The sequence below is a fragment of the Mastigoproctus giganteus genome, chromosome 10 (genome assembly GCF_048544385.1).
Source record: "Mastigoproctus giganteus isolate SK-2022 chromosome 10, ASM4854438v1, whole genome shotgun sequence".
NCBI classification, from domain to species: Eukaryota; Metazoa; Arthropoda; class Arachnida; order Uropygi; family Thelyphonidae; genus Mastigoproctus; species Mastigoproctus giganteus.
This window is the reverse complement of record NC_143584.1, coordinates 31847967-31869038: the sequence shown is the minus strand read 5'-3', so window position 1 is coordinate 31869038 and position 21072 is coordinate 31847967. Positions and strand designations below refer to the sequence as shown.

The 21072-nt window shown below is 37.0% G+C and overlaps 1 protein-coding gene across 1 annotated transcript in view; it reads right to left on the bottom strand.

Moving 5' to 3' along the window:
* LOC150078934 (enoyl-CoA hydratase, mitochondrial-like) overlaps positions 1 to 14298 on the bottom strand; it is a 59250-nt gene extending 44952 nt beyond the window's left edge. Inside the window, exons 1-2 of the mRNA XM_090383972.1 lie at positions 14133 to 14298; positions 4239 to 4436 (exon numbers count right to left, since the gene is read on the bottom strand). Coding sequence (XP_090240098.1) covers positions 4239 to 4436; positions 14133 to 14241 — 307 coding nt within the window. The 5' untranslated portion in view covers positions 14242 to 14298. The remainder of the gene's footprint in view (positions 1 to 4238; positions 4437 to 14132) is intronic.
* Between the last annotated feature and the right edge of the window lie 6774 nt (positions 14299 to 21072).

The following is a 21072-nucleotide window of genomic DNA, read 5'->3' as shown; positions in this document are numbered from 1 at the left end:
GCAAACTTCCGCACATCTATCCTACATCTGTCTTTCCTCAATTTGAATTTATGCCCTCTCAGGAAATTATTCTGAGCAAGAGGAAGAATCCTATTGGCATTGAGCATGCTCAAACCATTGAAGACTTTATACACCTATATCAGATCACCTCGCCGGTGCCTAGTCTCCAGACACTGTAATTTGCAAAACTTAAGCCTTTCTTCGTAAGAGCAACCCTTCGTTCCATTCACAAATCTTGTTGCCCTTCTCTGTACTCATTCCAACAGCTCTATATCCTTCTTAAAATGAGGCCTCCAGACCTGAAAGGAATGTGTTAGGAATTTCCTGCTATGTTAGGCACCTAGGAGTAATCTAGAAGCATTCTGTAGTAAATAAAATTTGGAAGAGATTAAAAAAAATTGATTTTTAAGTATTCAGTTGCCATTTTTCTATATAAAAAAGTGGCTAAAAACACCCTTTACAAAAGCTTTAATGCTGGGCTCTTAGAGGGAATCAGTCATTTTTCTCCAATACCGATCTGTACCTGGAGCCAAAAAATTTTTTCCAACTGAGATTAGTGGGGGGGAGGGGGGGACAGTATTTTTACTGAGAAAGGATTCAGTTCTGCAGTGTGCAGAACTGAAGCCTGGTGACCAGTTACCTGTGGGGAGATGCCTGACGTGTTTAAGACTGGATTGAGTAAGCTCAATGCTGATGGCATCCTTCTTGCTGGTATAAATTGAAATGTAGGGTAACACCAGGGCGAAAATTTTCAGTCAACTAATGGATTGTTGAAACAAATTTCATCTTGTGTTCTAGAAGTGGGCAGTTTGAATAAATTTAAAGAACCAGTAGTTTGAAGGGATGGACAATTAATATGAATGTGTGTGTTCTTTTCTTTTTGATAATGCTGTATGAACTTTATTTCTTGCTTCATTTGAATTACTAATAGTTACAGAAATGATGTCATGAAGAGCTCACTGGTACCCTCATCTGTACTAAAACGAAGTAAAAAAAGTAAAGTGCAGCCATTATCAACCCAGTGCAGGATGGAAGCCTCCTCAACAATTCATGCTGAGGGAAATGGACCATAATCTGCCATGGTGGTCCAGTGCGGGTTGGCAGATCGACCGTATTCAGCAGTCAGGGGCTTGAACCCCGGTCTACTCAAAGAGCGTGTGCTACTGCACTACCGCTCCTGCCCACTCAGCTACGGAGGCAGGCAGTAAATATGAACATCATCATCAACCATTTTCAATCCACTGCAGGATGAAGGCCTCTCCAGCAACTTTCCAGTTCCTTCTGTTTTGAGCACTGGACATCCATTTACTACCCACAAACTCATGAATTTCATCTATCCATCTCCACCTTTGTCTTCCAGGTTTTCTTCTAGCTCCTCTTGGATACCATTCTGTTATTTTCTTAGTCCATCTGTCATCATGTCTTTGAGCTATGTGTCCTGCCCAAGACCATTTTAGTTCTTTAGTTTTGATAAGAATGTCCTTTACTTGAGTTTGTTGCCTAATCCATGTGTTTCTCTTCTTATCTAACGGTCTGATTTCCAATATGATTCGTTCCATTCTTCGCTGTGTAGTTCTCAGCTTCTCTTCCATTCTTTTGGTGAGTGCCCAAGTTTCACTTCCATAAGTCATGGTTGGGGAGTATACATTGGTTCATTATTTTAAGTTTCAGACAAACTGGGATATTGCTCTTCAGTATGTGACTATATTTCCTGAATGCTATCCATCCAAAATTTATTCTTCTCTTGACTTCCAGCCATTTATCATTATTACAGCTAATAACTTGTCCCAGATAAGTATATGACTCCACCTTTTCAATTACTGCTCCTTCGATCATTATTTCCCTTTCTGTGGCATACTTGTTCATCATTACTTTTGTTTTAGCCATATTCATCTTTAGTCCAAAATCCTTACTAGCTGTGCATAACTGATTAAGATTTTCCTCTAATTCTTTGGGATCATGGCTTATGACCACAATGTCATCTGCAAATCGTAAGTGGTTTAGGTACTCTCCGTTCACATTGACTGACTCCTTTCTGCGACCAGTCTAATCTTCTGAAAGCTTCCTCAAGGGCAGCAGTAAACAGCTTTGGAGATAGTCTCCTTGTCGAACTCCTTTCTCAATTTTAAATTTCCTACTGTCTTTGTCTAGTCTAATAAAGGAGGTAGCACTCTTGTATATTTTCTTCAAAATCATAATATATGGGGTATCAATGCCTTGTCTTTCCAGTGCCCGAAACATTGCCTTATGCTGTATGGAGTCAAATGCCTTTTCATAATCCACAAATGCCAGGCATAATGGTATTTTATATTCATTTGCTTTCTCCATTAGCTGTGATATTACATGAAGGTGATCCATAGTTGAAAATCCTGTCCTAAAGCCAGCTTGCTCTTTCGGTTGATTCTCATCAAGTATTCTTTCTAATCTGTTAGTAATGACCCTTGTGAACAACTTGTAGATGTGGGATAACAAGCTAATTGGTCTATAATTTCCAATTTATCTCCTTTCTTATGCAGCAAAACTATGATTGCATTATTCCACTGCTTAGGCATCACACCTTTTCTAATGCACTTTGTGAAGAGCCTTGCCAGTTTTTGTGTTATGTCTCTTCCTCCCAATTTTAACAACTCTACAGTAACTTCATCTTCCCCCGGGGCTTTCTGATTCTTCATTTTCTTCAATGCATGTTCTACCTCATCAGGAAGAATATTGGGTATGTCGTATGTGTTGCTACTTTGCAATCCATCTTCCCCACTGCTGGCATCATTCCCCTGCTCCCTGTATAATTCTCTATAGTAGTCTTCTGCTATTTGAATTATGCCTTCTCTGCTGTTTATAAGTACACCATCGCTATTCTTCAGTTTCGGTATCATTTGTCTTTCTGTATTACTGCTCATGGCTGCTGATTTAAATCCTTTGTTTTCCCTTAATGCTTGTTCTACTTTTCTTGTGTTAAATCTTATGTCCTCTCTGAGTCTCTTTCTAATGGCTTTGCATAACTCAGTATACTCAATTTTCTCCCTGTCAGTGTTTTTCTTGCTTTTCATTTGTCGTCTTCGGTTTTCATCATGACAAGTGTTTCTTGACTAATTTTTTCTTCTTTGGATTTCTGTTTCCCTATAGGTTTCTTGGGCTTTATCACTTTCAAAAAGTTGTAATATTCCTCGTCGATATCTTGGTCCTCAGCAGTCTGCAGAAGCTCATACTTGTTCTTAAGTTCCAGTACATACTGCTTTTTCTCCTCTTCTGTTATCTCAAAGACCTTTGTATTATTTACTCGAGTCAGTTTTTTCCTTTCCTTTATCTATATCAAGTGTACATCTTACCATTCTGTGATCACTTCCAACATTTACCTTATTCAGGACGGTGACATCATTCACAATATATCTTCTGTTAGTGAGGATGAAGTTTATTTCATTAGTAGTTAATCCATTTGGACTCTTCCATGTCCACTTTCTGTTCACCCTTTTCTTGAAAAAAGTGTTCATTACTGACAGTCCTTGAGATTCTGCAAATTCCACAAGTCTTTCACCTCTTTCATTTCTTTCACCAATTCCAAAATTTCCTATAGTTCCCCTTTCTGCGCTGTTTTGTCTTTTTCCAACCTTAGCATTGAAGTCTCCCATAATAATAGTATAGTGGGTTTTCTGCTCATCTAGAAGAACAATGGGCTCTAATCATGTAGAAATTCAGGTATTAATTTTCTGACAAAATTAGAATTTAAACTGCACATGTTTATCATAATTTCTGATTTTTCAAATCAGTTGTGTACCACTGACTTGTTTCTTGGAATTTTCAAATCACTGTGTGCCACACACCACAGGTCAGCCAGCCATAGTGTAAATCACCTTGACACAACAAAATTTGATAATTTCTGTAACTATTGATACTCTATAAAGACAGATACTCCACTAATTTTATATATATTTATATTTTAATTTATATTTTATATTTTATAATTTATATTTTATATAAATATATATATTTATATTTTAAGGCCGCCGTAGCCTAGTGGTTAGGCGCGCGGGTGCATAAGTACACGTGCCTTGAGTGACCAGGGTTCAAGCCCGTGACTACTGAATACGGTGCTGTTTCTTGTATTCTGTCTATCTTGTGAACTCCTCTGACCGTTTGGTCGTCCCGGAGTATAAACAGAAAATTTATTTATTTATTTATTTATTTATATAAAAAAAATTATATGGATTACAATATTTTTAAATGGGGGAGGGGAAAGTTACCTGCAAATGCCTTGTCACTTCCAGTTAGTACAATGGCACCAACCGTATGGTCACATTCAAAGCTTTTCAAAGCATCAGATAATTCTGTTATTAGTGCATCACAAAGTGCATTTAATACCTTTGGCCGATTTAAAGTTATTAATCCTATGTTCTGTTTTAATCCTCTTTTTTCAACCAAAAGATGTTCATAGGTCTGCCCTATAGATATTTTAAAGAAATATATACATAAGACATTAAAGAATCTCAATATGTTAGTAAAACTACTCATCATTATTATATATCAGTTAATCAAATATAAGATTCTTTTATTATTGTCTTAGGACTTAAGGTTTGAGCAATCATGATTTTTGTCACACTGCAACTAGTAAAACTTAGAGGATTCTTTACTTTCAATTGCATTCTTTATAAAGTTTAGTGATTACCTCAACTGTATTTATTTGTGGTACTACATTTCAAATGTAAGTAATGCACTAAAATGCTATTACTCACACACAGTTTATATTCCTTTGGTGAGGAGGTTGTTCTGCTGTTTTCAAACAAACTAAAATTGTGTTTTATGGTTTATTTTTTTGGGTATCTATAAAATATTAGGTTTAATTTGATAGTATACTTGCATATGTAGTGTATACAGTTCTCAGTAATTAAGAGGTTTTTTTTTTATTTTTTATTTTGAGAGGGTTATTAATATATCTTACAAGCTGTGTAGAAGTTGAAAAAATTTTTTTTTCACATACTTCTGTAGTGTACACGTTGCCTGACATCACATAAGCATTATAATTAAAAGCATTTTAGTACTGAAACACAGATTTCTTATAAAGCAGTGAAGACAAGCTACATACTTGAGAAATAACAACTGTACTGGAAGGTGTTAATTACAAAACGGCAGGGAAGAAAAGGATTTTGGTAAGGGGTTCTGATAACGGCAGAAGTGAAGTTTTGTGTAGAGCATCGACAAGTGGTGGGGAAGGATCATAGTCCTATTAATTTATTCAGCTTTTTTTTTCTTTATAGAGAGGGTGGTTATAATTCCTGTATAAGGCAGTTCTGAGGCCATGCTGCAAATACTATTATGATCAGGTATACTACAATCATAAACCACAAAAACATAGGTAACTGTATGTTGCCCATGTTTTTGTGGTTAAATGGCACTCAAAGGAGCAGGTTCAAATATGTGGCCTGCGGACTAGTTAAATGGGTAGCTTAGAGGGGATCTCAGTGATATTTAGAAGGCTCTGAGAGGAGAGAATATAACGAATGAAGGAGAAATTTTCATGGTATTAAATGATATTAGAACCTAGGGGAATGAATTCAAAGTAAGGAGGAAAGAATTATAGAGTGGACTGCAGGAGTGTTCTTTTAGCTAGTGGGTTGTTGACAATTCTCTAATATCAATAAAAAATGGCTTTCTAAAACCTTCAATTTTTTTTTTTTTTCAAAAATATAGGCTGGACAAGAAAGATTTTAAGGGCTAAAGCCTCAACTTACGGAAGATTCACTTAATGTAACAGGTATGCTAGTGCACTAACCTATTACGTTAAATACAAGATGTCCATCCTGCAATAACACCTTCTTCCAGCTTGGTTTTGCTGGTTAATATGAGTAACTTCTATTGAGCTCTCTGGCTGCTGGCAGATAGCTGTTCGTTGAACTGTCTTTTGGAGAATACCGGAGATGATCAATCTCTAGGATGTGATGCTTGTTGCTCACTGTGAAAGTGTCTCTTCATCGATTTCTGTTGTAGCCTACTTGTCCAGCTCATTGCGATGATCGGTCTCTAGAATGTGATGCTTGTGCTTATATGTGGACAGTGTCGCTTCATTTGGTTTCTGCTGTAGCCTACTTGCCAGGTTGTGCTGTAGCTGAGGGGATGTTTGTTTGTTATTTGGTTTTTAGGAGCATTAGCAACTAAGGCCACATTGCTCCGGGAATATGCAGTGGTCATTCCCTGACCTTTCTGCATCCTCCGTATTTGGTGGTGACAGGCTCGAACCCTGGTCTAATCAAGAAGCGTGTGCTATGCACTGCTGCTCCTTCCCACCTGGCTACGGAGGCACGCACTGAGGGGATGACCATTGCATAGTACATACAGTTGATTTGTAATGTGAATTTGAAATTTGTAATGTAAATAATTGTATGCTGTACTATACTATTTCTATACATATGGCAGATTTGCCAGTTTTTTTTTTTTTTTTTGGCTAGGTGCTGCTTTACTCAATAAATGAAAAAAGACAATGAATATATTATTGACTACATTACAAATGATTAATTGAAAAAGGATGAGACTTCCTGAACAATGTCTTTAGTGATGAATCTACCTTCCACCTATCTGGTGCAATGAGCTGCCACGACCGCATGATATGGGGAATGTGGTCGTTCATGAGCATGAACGAGATTCCCGAAAATTGAATGTGTGGTATGTCCTTTTCCATAACTATATGATTGGACCATTTTTCTTTGCTGGGACTACTGTAAATGGTAACAATCACTATGACATGCTAGGGCATTTTGCAATTCTACAGATGAGAGAACCCTGTTTCAGCAAGATGGCACTACTCCTCATTGGGCTCTGACTGTGTGACGATTTTTCAGTGGGCATTTTCTAGGCTGATGGATTGAATGGGGAGGACCAATTCCCCAGCCCCCTTGCACACTGGATATAACCCCACTGGACTTCTTCCTGTGGGGTTAAATGAAGAATAAGGTGTATTGTACTCCCATTGCAAATTTGGATGAATTTCACAACAAAATCACTGATGCCACTGCTTCCATGATACCTCAAATGCTAGAAAACACTAGGCATGAAACTGTAAGCCACTTGAACATCCTACAAACTACAAATGTTGCCCATGTGGAAACCTATCAACTTTTTGAGTCATCCTTTCCATTGTAAAAAAAAAAACCACTGTTTGCCAATATCTCTTGCAGTACTTGTTACATAATAATTTGTAATGTGGTCAATCATTTATGGACACCCTTTTTATAATTAAAACGAATTGTTAATGAAAAGTGAGTGCATTCATTATTAAATTATTTAATGCTAATTGCTGAGACTCACCTTGTGTGTCCCATCACCAAATTTAGTAAATTTTATAGTAGTATACAGCAAAATAATAAGAGGAGTTTACCTCAATATAGTGCGTAGAACACTTCCGTATGATACCCTCCAGAAATTAAAACGGAAAAAACGAAAAAAATCTACAACTTACCGGTACATTTGAGTAAAATATAAATAATTAAAAAAATCAATTTAACACAATTAAAAATCAAATTAACGCAATTAAAAGAATCTAATGAAAATATTCAAAACGATTTTCATTAGAATATCCGTTTCATTAGAAAATATTTTCAAAAAGAATATTTTCATTAGATTCTTTTAATTGCGTTAATTTGATTTTTAATTGTGTTAAATTGATTTTTTAATTATTTATATTTTACTCAAATGTTACCGGTAAGTTGTCGATTTTTCCGTTTTAATTTCTGGAGGGTATCATACAGAAGTGTTCTATGCACTATATTGAGGTAAACTCCTCTTATTATTTTACTAATATTATTATCAACGTAGAACATATTGAGTAGTACAGCTCTGATTCATACTATCTAAGCAGTATACAGCATATAAATGCATTTAGTAAGAAGTGTATGGATTCTTCACACTGTGCTCAGTTTTGCTGTAACACAGGAGGATGAACAGGCATGATTACAAAACTACTAGAGAGAGGAGAGGAGAGATATAGGGAAATGATACTACACAAATATCACATGATTATAATTTAATTTTAATCAAAACTTAAATTAACATTTAATTCATTTAAATTTATTTTTATCACATGATAATTAAATTTTTTATGCATTTCAAATAAATTTTGCATTTATTCCAGTAAATATAAAAATAGGTTATTTCTATAATTTTATAATTAGATAGTATGAATCAGAGCTGTAATAACTCAATATGTTCTACGTTGATAATAATATTAGTAAATAAATAAGAGGAGTTAACCTCAATATAGAACGTGGAACACTTCCGTATGATACCCTCCAGAAATTAAAACGGAAAAAACGAAAAAATCGACAACTTACCGGAACATTAAAGTAAAATATAAATAATTAAATAATCAATTTAACACAATTCAAAATCAATTTAAAACAATTAAAATTCAAATTAACGCAATTAAAAGAATCTAACGAAAATATTCAAAACGATTTTCCTTCCTTTTTTTAAGCATGAAAATGTTTAAGCCACAGTAGGAAGGAAAATCGTTTTGAATATTTTCGTTAGATTCTTTTAATTGCGTTAATTTGAATTTTAATTGTTTTAAATTGATTTTGAATTGTGTTAAATTGATTATTTAATTATTTATATTTTACTTTAATGTTCCGGTAAGTTGTCGATTTTTTCGTTTTTATTTCTGGAGGGTATCATACGGAAGTGTTCCACGTTCTATATTGAGGTTAACTCCTCTTATTTATTTACTAATAATTTTATAATAGAAAATATATAAATATATATGTAATACATAAACTAAACTTTCCTGATATAATAAAGAAAACTGTGGCTTAAACATTTTCATGCTTAAAAAAATTGAAAATCTGTCTCATGGCAATTAATGTGTTAATTACTGGACCTAGCTGACTCCGTGGTTAGTGTAATTATGAGTTGGAGAAATTGAAAGGTCCATTGGATCTACCTACATGAAAACAGAAACACAAAAGATGTGAGTTGGCTAGTAAGTCAAAGGTTTCTAGGTTCTTTGCACTTTATGGCCAATACTAACTTCAAAATACGAACTAATGAGAACATATAATAACAAAAATGGCAACTGCAATCAAAAAAGTCTGCAGTATTACAAGTATTAACAGTTTGTTATTCATTGTGGCTGTGTTTTATAATAACAAGTTGTAAATTAAACTGCAGAAATTTAAATAACTTGTACAAATGCCAAGTGAAAAATATTTCTTGTAATATAAGAGTATTCCTTTAAATATACCTATATCCCTTCCAAACAGTATTTAATATTAACAAGTAGGTTAATTTATTAACCTACTTGGTTTGAAAATGGTTAGGTAAACAATGGATCGTCTAATAAAAGTTCAAGTACCACAAAAAACAAAAATCTTGTCTGCAGTGATTTTGAAGAAAGGTTATGAATTGTACTAAAACGACTCTTGGTAACTGTGTGAAAAACATCTGGAAATGGCTTTCCTGTTATGTAAGCTTGTATAAATAAACAAATTTAATGTGTATTTTATGAAGGTCACTCATAACAAAACTCAAAAAATTCTGATTGGTAATGTTAATTACCAATTTTCCTTTGATGCACTTAATGTGCATCAAAGGAAAATTCATGTGCTTAATTTAAAAGCAATTATAATTTAATCTTATGCAAAATTTATAAAAATGTCACAACATTAGCATTAGTAGAGGCATATAATGTAAAAAAGCAAGCTTACGCAGCATCAGCCAAAAAAAAAAAAAAAAACCACCCTTCCATTTCACCCCTCCATTTGTTCCAAGTACCTGTCCAGCTCAGCCTTAAATTTATTTAGGCTATCAAATTCCACAACAAAGGATGGAAGTTTGTTCCACCAACCAACCACCTGCTGGCTAAAGGCAAACTTCCGCACATCTATCCTACATCTGTCTTTCCTCAATTTGAATTTATGCCCTCTCAAATGATTATTCTGAGCAAGAGGAAGAATTCCATCAGCATTGAGCATGCTCAAACCATTCAAGGTTTTATACAACTCAATCAGATCACCTCGCAGGTGCCTCGTCTCCAGACACTGTAATTTTCAAAATTTAAGCCTATCTTCGTAAGAGCAACCCTTCGTTCCATTCACTATTCTTGTTGCTCTTCTCTGTACTCATTCCAGCAGCTCTATATCCTTCTTAAAATGAGGCCTCCAGACCTGTATACAGTACTTAAGGTCCTGACCATTGCCTTATATAAGGGGATAATCACCTCCTTATCCCTGTTAGAAAAATTCCTGTATATCATTGACAAGACACTGAGCTACTCTTGCAGACCATCTACACTGCTCAGAAAACTTCATATCTGCCTGCACAATTATCCCCAGGTCCTTTTTGTTCTCTACCACTGTCAGTGTAGTACCACAGAGTTGATACGTCACTCTGGGATTACTGCTTCCCATATTTAGTACTTTACATTTGTCAATGTTAAACTTCATTTGCCACCTCTCAGCATATCTGCTCAACTTTTCAAGATCCTGTTGCAGCAGCACACTGTCATTAGTGTCCTTAACAACCCTGCCAATCTTCGTATCGTCTGCAAACTTAGACATTAAGCTTGATATACCATCATCAATATCATTTATAAATACAGAAAACAACAATGGACCCAATACTGAACCCTGAGGGACTCCACTAACAACATTAGTCCACGATGAGCAGTGTCCATTGATTACCACTCTGTCTTCTCCCATTCAACCATCCCTTTATCCATAGCAGCAAATTGCCACCAATGCCACACTGCTCCAATTTTTGCAGCAGTCTTCCATGTGCAGCAGTATCAAAAGCCTTTCTAAGATCCAAATATATGATATCAAAGTTATTCCTTGCATCCAGTTCCTTTGTGACCACATCATAGTATCCAATCACACTGGTCAGACAAAACTTTCCCTTAACAAAACCATGCTATGTCCGAGCTATAACTGAAGTGCTTCTTTAAGCAGTGCCTACATTAATTTTCTTGGAACAGAAGTTAAACTAACAGGTCTATAATTACTTGTGTTGCCCTTTGATCCTCCTTTGTGAATTAGGGTCACATTTGCACATCTCCAGTCCATGGATACCACCCCTGAGTCCAAAGAAGCTCTCATAATTATGGCTAAGGGTCTGCTTACTTCCTTTGCTTCCTCCTTTAATATAACTGGAAAGATCCCGTCCATCCCGGGTGCCTTTTTTTATGTTTTATCTTCAACAATTTCTCCTCCACTTTCCTCTCAGTTATTACAAAATCATCCAGCTCACTGCCAGAGTTTAACTCACCTCTGGCATTCCCCTCCCTGAATAACTCCTCATGGGTGAATGTAGATACAAAATACTCATTTAGATTGTTAGCCACCTGAGCAGGATCATCAACAGTTGAACCATCAATATCCAGTGGATCAATCTGATTCATCCCTTTCCTTCTAGAGTTTACATAGGTAAAGAACTCTTTGTTGTTTTTCTTTGCATCCTTTGCCAAGGATTTCTCATAATATGCCTTTGCCTGCCTAATCTCCTTTTTGACTTGGTTCCAACCGGCTTATATCTATCATAGGCTTCCATGTCACCCATTAATTTATATGTATCCCATGCATTTTTCTTCTCTGTCACATGCTCATTAGTTCATCTGACATCTATTTAGGCCTAAACTTTGAACAGTATTTCTTAGTTGGTATGTAAAGCCTAGTAGCTTCCAAGATAAATTCTTTGAATGCTTCCCATTTTGAATTTGCTGTTGGTAACATCATCAGATGGTCCCACCGTATAGAGCATAAATACTGTCTCAGACCACCATAGTCACCTTTATGAAAGCAAAAACCCTTCCCTTTACCCCTGGTGGTAGTTACCTCTTTGAGTAAATTCCACTTCACACACTGTGATCACTGCCACCTAGTGATTCCTTTATCTGGAGATTCTTAATGCATGAAGAATCACTACTGATAATCGCTGACCGGTCAAGCCGGGTGGGTAAAGTGCCTGCCCGGCAACCCAAAGGTCGCGGGCTTGGATCAGAGTATAAAATGCAAAAAAAAAAAAAACCTTGGGAGGTGCAACATGGCCACAGAAGTCAATGTGCCAACAACTAACAAAAAAAAAAAAACTTACTGATAATCAGATTAAGAGTATGACTCCCTCTAGTTGCCTCCCAAACATGTTGATGTAGAAAACAATCATCAAATAAATCAACAAAAGCCTTGCTAGTGTGTGAGTGACCAACCCACAAATTCTAGTCAATATCTGGGGAAATTAAATTCCCCCATTATAAGACTGTCTGATTTACTGGCCCACTCTATTTTCCTGTACAGTTCCTTATTATACTCATCAGAGTCATTAGGCCTATAACACACTCCTACTCTCAATTTTGATCTCCCAATGCTTATGTCACACCAAACTGACTCGACACTGTACTGTCCAGCAATGTCGACTGGCTTCACTTCCTGGGATTTTGTTTCTTAACTAATAGTATAACCCTTCCTATTTTGTCTATCCTTCCTGTACACATTGTACTCCCCAAATTCCAGTTCTGCATTCCTTATATCTGTGTGACACCACATCTCTGATATCCCAACAATATCTGCCTTAGATGTTCTGAGCAATACCTGAAATTCATCAAATTTATTTACCAAACTCCTAGCATTGGTATACATGCACCTGTTCCTATTCTTAGCTACCCTAACACAACCCATGTGTTTACTTGTACCACAATGACTCCCAGCAGTCTCTGACTGGAATACCCTGCATCTTGTTTTCCAGGCTGCTCTTCATTCCAATAGAAGCTATGCAAGAATCACTTTAACCCTGCCAGTGGCTACTGTTAATCTATTAGTCCTTGTATCCCCCCAAGCTAGCAGTTTTCCAACCCACCCACTGCCTTGATAGCATTAGCAAATATTCTTGCACCCTTTCTATTTAAGTGTATCCCATCCCTGTAGAAGCAGTCTCTCCTGTTAACAAGTACAGACTAGGCTGAAAAAAATTCTACCCCTTGAGCCTTGCACAATCTTTCCAGGGCCAAATTGATTGACAAGGCTCTCATCATATACTCCCTCCTATCGTGTCTGGGCAGAATTGCAGACACTTTCAAATACAACCCTAATTCACAGCTTTTTTTTTTCAACAGTGACCTGCACTTGTTAAGTAATTCTGCTGGTCTCCTACTCTTAACTGTAGTAAATGATTTATTTCGTGCATAATACATAAGCATCTTTCTCTAATTTAAATGCTTTTAAATCTTTGAAATAATAAGTGCTGCATTGCATCAAAAAAAAAAAGTAATAAACAGCTTGTTACAACTTGTGGTCTGCCTGCTCACATAAAAATTTAGTTTAAATGGAACTTTGAGTCATAAAAAAAAAGAAAATTCACCCCAGTTAAACCTATTTCCTTCATATTACTATGAAAAATGCTTCATATAACCTAACAAGACTTTTACTGATAACGCTTCTTAAACTATTTGATTTTAATTCTTGTTTCTTTTGGCCAGTTTTTGTTGTTGATTATGGGCTTAGTGGCACATAAGCTATTGAAGCTATAATGCACATGAAATTGGTTTAGTGCTGGTCAGAAGATTGCATATTGCACATTATCAAAAAATAAATTTATGGACCACATGTAATGGATTACTAATCATAACTGGAATTAATATTTATATAATTATAATAATGCTAAATAATTTCACGTTTGTAAAAAAAATCGTCCCATAACATATTTGTTCTGGGTATGGCCCAGAACACGCACACACACACACACAAATGGTTTATGAGGAATTGCAAAAAATGGTTTGGATAGGCATACTGTATTTACTAGCCCCCAACTGCATTAAAACAGTTAGCTGTTATGAAAATAAAATATAATTAATGGGAAAAATCGTTAGGCAACTATTAATCAGTTAAGCAAGCTTAATACTCAAGGAAATAAAACAGCACTTAACCTTTGGCTTGTTATGTGTTGTACTCTTAGGTGCCCACTATGATAAGTGAGAAGTCACACACAATATATTGACTCGAGGATCACAGTATTTTTCGCTTTCCTCTTTCTCTCTCTTAATGAAAATAAAATGCAGTCGATTTTTATGATAATCACTTTTTATAATGAAAATATTATTTTAATACAGGAATGATATAATTTGTACTCAAAATAAATACCATGAGGCATACTTTTAGACTTACCTGTGGACACGAATTTAACCCAATGATTTACTAATACTCTGTTTGAAATGAATACAGAGTTCGATAAAGAATTTCTACATATATTTCCAATTTTCGCGAATAAAGCCATGTTTAATTAAAGATGCTACCAGAACGAAACAACACACACCACTCCAGCTGCTTGTGAATGTGCGAAGCTATAAAATGATAAAATTTCTCAAATAAGAGGACGGTGCGCCATCTGTTGAGAGTAAATCGTACCAATTGTAAAGTTAATTTGTCATCGTTATGCAGATAAGGATTAAACATACATTTCGCAGGTAGCATCGAGCAAACTAAGTTTGCTACCTAGTTCGTCGATCTGATATTGCGAAGGCACCTCGTTACATGTTTCCTGGGTATTGCACTACTCTGAAACGCTTTGTTGGAGAAGTATATTCCTGTTTTGTTTAAAATACATACCCGCTACCTGTACCGGTTTTTTTTATTTTGCATAAAAACAAACCGCAAATCTCAAACACAGCTTCTGATAGACAATAGATAAAAAAGAAAAAAAGTCTGTAGAAAGAAAAGAGAGCCAAATATAAGCCGTGAATCATCAGGTTAAAACAGGATAGGCCACCATCCACCAAACTCTCAACATCAACTTAGCTCGTAGTCTCAAGTAGCCAAGACTCGGGTTTTGATCCTTTCTGGAATATCATCTATGGCAAATAAGCACAGTGAAGACTTCAACAACCCAGTGATAGAAAATATCCATAACATATCAAAAGGCACGAAATTAAAAGGAAGTAAATGGATTCATAGGGCGAGAGAGTATCCACGTGCTAGTCAAAGAATTTTCAGCTCCAGGAAACGGATGTTTTTGAAATAAAATTGCCGTTTTATTGACCTAATTGTCATATTAAATCATATTCTATAAGTAGCTTTATAGTTCTAGTCATGCTCCTTAGTTTATTTTGAATTTAGCTAGAGATTTTGTAGGTTACTTTGGTGAGTATGGGCTTGGCACACCCAGGGTCGTAACAGTGGCGCGCAGAGGCGTAGCTAGGTTTTCGGCGCCCTTGGCAAATTATTGGCTACGTGCCCTTTTTTGATAATTGGTAAAATCATAATAAGTATAGTCCGACCTCTGTTTAACAAACTTCTTTATAGCGAATTTTTCTATTTAGAGGTAAATGTTTTCTTTTTACCGAATTTTTTTAGAATTCGCTAAATAGAATTTTATTCTTTACCGAATGTTTTTAGAATTTTTATTTCTTCACTTTATGAAAACGAAAATTTTCCATATAACGACTGCATTACGAGACTTAACTGGGTACTCATCGTTCGCATCCAATGCCTTCAAGAAAGCAATAGTGCTGCTGTCATGCTCGAATTAAAAGATAAAGACATTGCCAAATGCAACTCAGTGGGACCCGTAAAACCTATTCAACTACCTGTCCCACATACCGAGAAGTCGAGCTTGTCAACTACTTTCTGTGTATCCATAGCCAGTGGGCAGACCAAGGTGTATTAAACATTCGGACATTAGGCTCTGGTCAACCTTCTATTGTAATCACCTTGTTAGAGTTTTAGAAGAGAGTGGTTTTCCTTTATCCCGACAAACGGTCATCTGTTGTTTCGTGGAAGTGAAACGGCACCATTTCAAAGCTATTAGCCTATCATCGAGCCAATATGAGATACAGAGGAAATGATGCCTCCCACACTACTATCGTAGTTTTTTCTTAAGAGTTCTATGGTGTTATAGAAGAAGAAAAATCTTTATTGTATAGTAAAGATACAATACTACTCTTATTCGTTATAGAACACATCGATATTATATAGATATAAAATTCTTACTCTTAACATATTATGCCTTGTTGCATTTAGTTATTTTAAGTTATTTCACTTCGTACTTTTGTTGCTAACAAATTAATAAATTCATTCTGAATTTCTGGAGATAAATAATTAGTGTGGTGTTTAATATCAGATTCCAGAGCATTTTCATACCAAAGTCAAATTGGCTGACAAATTTTATTAAGTTTAAAAATACGCCACAATTTTTTTTTTCCGGTATAGATATTACTAGCATGTCCACGAAATGACAAATTATTTTCAGCATAGAACAATATAACATTTCAATACTATTTTCAATATATGACGCCATTTCGAAATTTCGCTTCTTAGTGCTGCTTGTACAGCGTCGTCAATTAGTCCACCTTTTTGAAAACCCTTTTCTAATAATTTCCAATTCGTGAAATTGTTTGTGTTGTTGTAATGAATTCTCGTGAAAAAGAACGTTTGGATTTAGATGTTTCCAATCCTTAAATCAGATGGATTTAAGGATTGGAAACGCGGAACATTATTTGTGCCAGATACAAATAAGAGGCACAGAAAACAATATATTGCATCTTTGTTTTATCAATAAAATAACCATTTAATCTCTCTTTTTGTTTTTCAATACCTTCATTTATGTATTACCATGAATTATTGAAACATCGGCCATTAGTGACAGGATACGTATTTAAGACTATATGTTCGGGACCGTGTTGCACCATAAGAGATCTGTTTTTGTGGGTATTAAAGTTTCATTTGGTCGGATCATTAAAATTCAGACTGTTCTGTTATCTGTTCATTGTTAATATTATTGCTGCCATCATTTTCTTCTGCCAACTGTTGTTCTCTACACTTTCTAATTCTTTTAAAATAACTTCAACTGTTTGAGCTTTTTCTTGGACTTCCATTTCAGTGGCATCGTCATTTATTTCATCTTCATTCGAATCATGATCGTTTTCTTTGTCACTTTCAGGTTTGAAGTGGCTTATTGTAAGTCAGTTTTGTAAACTAGTGCACTGTTTTTTTTTCTAATTTCCGCTTTATACAGTCTTTCTACACTGTACTGATGTTCTCTAGCTGTCCAGGATGAAAGGTGTCGTGCAATGGATCTTGTGGCCAGGGTGATATCAATTGTGGATTCCCACATTGTACTAGAGAAGGTCGGTAGGTTATTTGGTTGGGTGAGAATTGAGAAAGAACTGTTTGAGAGATATTCTTCCAGTTTTTGTCCGTTGTTTGTGCCTCGTCTATCTTGCGTTTCACTGAACCACGCTGGCGACCTGCAGTTTACGTCGGCGGCAATGATGATTTTCGCATTTGGGAATTCCAGAGAGAGATGGTTTGTAGGTATCTAATAATCAGGAGAATATCCTCCCCTGACCGAGAGTAAAGAGAAACTGCGTAAAATTCCCCCAAAGGGGTGATGATATGGGCACAGACTGCCCAGGGAAGGCAGTAATGCGGTATTTTGGTGACAGTGAGATCAGGGTTTCTGACTAGAATAGCCGCCCGTGGGGTCTCCCCGTCCACTTGAACGATCTTATAAGTCAACGGATACCCTCTGACTGCTTTACTGTGCGAGTATGGCTCTTGAAGAAAAGGGATATCGAGGTTGTCCTCATCTGCCTTTTTCCTTAACTGCGCTGCAACTGCTTTAGCTCGTTGGGCATTAATTTGGGCAAATTTTACAGTGGTAGTATTAAATGGTTTAAGGTTAGTCCCCATAATCGAGCCTTAGTTGGCATGTGCTCTTAGCTCTTGTGTAGACAGGGCATTTATTGTCCCAGATGGAATGATCTGCCTGCATTTTCATTGATTTGCAGTTTGCGCAAGTGGGTGGGTCGTCTTTTTTAGGGCAGAGTTAAAGTCGTGGCCTCTCTCAGCACAGTGTCCACATGTGGGTTGAGCTTGGGTATACATGTGCTTCGTGTGTCCAAAACGAGAACACTTGTAGCATTTGGGGATAGCCACATGCTCCTTGAAGCCGTGACTGCCCCAATTTACGAACACTCTATTTTGGTGACTTATTGTTCTCCAAGCTGCGGGAAATAGCTCCACTACCCAGTTGGTAGAATTTCCCACTCTGGCATTTTTTTGGAATTTCGGGAAAACGAGGTCATTTGGTTCAACATCGGGGTGGTCGTGCTGGAGGTTTTTCCTGTATAGTTCATCCTGGAGTGTTGCTGGGGTTAGGTCCTTTTCAGTGTCATAAATTATTATGCCGAGCCCCTTTCTTTTCGGGGGTGCAGCCTATAAGCCAAGTGTTTGTATTTTGGGGTTACTAATGATTTTATTAGCTTCTTCTTTCGTCTCAGTTTCAATGATGGCACCAATATTATGTGTCTTCCGCACAGATTTAATTTTTGTCATTTTCAGGTCTTCTGCTAAATTTGCGACCACTGTATTTTTTACTTCCTCACGTGTGTGAAGATCTTCTGTGGAAGTAGATCTAACAATGACCAGATGTGGCTTTTGTAGAAGAGTTTTCCTTTTGGTTGAGTTTCCTGATTCAGTTGTTTGTTCAGCATTTCTGGGAATCCTCAGCGCGTCTGCATAGGTAGGGGCGCGCTGTTGTATTTGATTATTGCTACAGTCAAGATATGCCTCGAGTTTAGTCACTGCCTTCTCGCGTTCGAGGTGCGTTGCAAGTAAAATGGTTTCCAACTTCGTCCATAGGGAAACTGTCTGCGCACAGAGCTGTACTGACTGTGCTGTTGGTTGTCTTCATTAAAGGTTATAGTGCAGTTCTCAGGTAGAGAACCTGCTCTAAAATGGGACCCTCAGGTAGAGTGGGATTCAGTGGCGTCTCTTCATCATCATTTTCTCCTTGCTGGGAAGGTCGGTCTTGTAGTTCTTTTCGTTCACTTTGGGATCTGGTTTCCATTTCTGATTTCGGAAATGATTTCTTATTACGCTTCTTGGAGTAGGCCTGGAGGCCTCAGTATCATCCCGTAGGCCTACAGTTTGGATAGTTTCAGGAGTAATTTCCTGGCATTCATCAATGATATTATGGTCTGCAGTGGACATGATTTTCGAAATACGGAAAATAGGGGTTTCCAGATAATCGGGTCGCCGTTAGTATTCTCCTAAAAAGTAGCAATATGATGGTTGAAACAAGTCTCTATGATAAACAGGAACCGAGCATTGGGCTGTAGCCTTCTGGTCACGTGGGAAAATTAGGAAGAGCTAAATCGGAAAACCTCTAAATAAACAGAACAAGGGTTTTTTTTATGTATTTTATTATTATTATTATTATTATTATTATTAGTAGTTTTTGGGGACGATAAATACGATGATAGTCTTCATTTTTTTGCAGGATAAGCCCTAGGGAAGTTTCACATCTGCCACAGAAAGTTTGTAGAAGTGTGGGGAGCACACAGAAAACATGGTGTTGTGTATTTACGTTCATATGTAAATTTTCCATCTGCTTTAATTTCATTACACTTGTATAATTAGTAATAAGATTATTTTTCTCCTATCTCATCCTTGTTTATTGCAGTGTATTAGCCTTTGTAACCTTTATATTAGACTTTTACCTTGTGTTAACCTTTACTGTAAACCCCTGGCTTCTAGCCGTGAAGGGTATTGTGTACGGCATATGCATTTTGTATACAATAAAGATTTCTTCTTCTTCTTCTTCTATGGTACAGTTAGTTTAAATCAGGCGAAAAGTTTCAGAAAACGTTGTGCCTGTGAGCATAACAGGAGAAAAGTACAATTAGGGTGAAGAAGGTATAATCGCTAACCTTGTCGCCACGTGACGTTATCCTTGACCTTGTTTGGCGACAATTACTAAGCAACGTATGCAGAAAATTGCTGACATACAGCGGGTGATCCCCTCTCCAGTCACAATTTGCTAGATATCAGCGTGGCAGCTCCGAAAAGATCGAAAACCGCTCTCTTCAGTTTCCTGCAAATGGCGGCATGGCGGCCTAACCATTGACAAAGACGCTGAATAATTAACGTTAAGATCTAGCAGAAAGGTCCCAGAAAACACCAAAAAAGTCTCACCAATGGAATCTTCTTCTAAACTTGTCTATGGAGAACATAATTCCAGATGTATGAGGCACTTTAAGCACTTAAATTAAACAAAGTATCAGGAGCTCGAATTACCGAGTCTGCATGCCCCTGACGTCGGCAGGGTAGCAATCACATGTATAGTATCTTATGTAGGACGGCACCTGAACGAAAGTTCATCTCCGTAGGGTAGCAATCACAAAAACACTATAACTTATTCAGTTTGTGAATTATACAATGAATTATACAATGCGTGAATTTCGAACTACTGTGCATTCGAGCATGCGCTGGTGAAGCGATCGCCTGATTGATACCTTCAAAGTTACATTCTGGACAGCAAATAGATCTATGATACTATGCAGTATGTACTCAGATGTAAGGATGCATGCAGGCTTGAATCGCCGTGTGAAAATAATTTTCACCCTCCCTGTGCTATCATCTTGATTAGCCTCGGGTGTCGAAATAGCTTGGCACTGTACTGATGGAGCCTGTCAGTGGCGCCCTTCTCCTGTCGGCGCCTTTGGCACCTGCCCCAATGCCAAGGCGTTCCTACGCCACTGGTGGCGCGTTATATCTTCATGGGGGCAAAGACAAAATGGAATTTGGGGGCCCCATCAACATTAAATATTGAGTGACAGAAGAACACGGAGAGCCCCAGGGGCTCACATCTGGTGAGTATGGGCTTGGCATACCCAGGGCCCTGAGCTGGATATCATCATTCTTCTCTCTCTCTCACACTCACTCAGGGTAACTCGGAAATTTTTTTTGGCTGGTGCAGCATAAGCCTCAGGCTTCCTTGCACTATGTGGCTAGTAGTAATAATAATAAGAAAAACACTGAGAGCTGAACTTAGTTCAGCTCTCCGTGTTTTTCTGTCACTCAATATTTAATGTTCTTACACTTGTTATTTCTTTCTTACACTAGTTCAATTAGGTTTCTTACACGTATTAAAATAAAAACAAAAACTGCCGCATTATTCCGCTGCAACTCGGTTCTGCTTGGACATTCACTCAAGATTGGTTGATAAGATCGTGGCTACCTTCTCCCTGCTGCTGTACTGCCTTAAGCATAAGGGCGCCAGAGGTTACATACAAGCAAGACGAGATTTTCACAAACTAAACAAGCT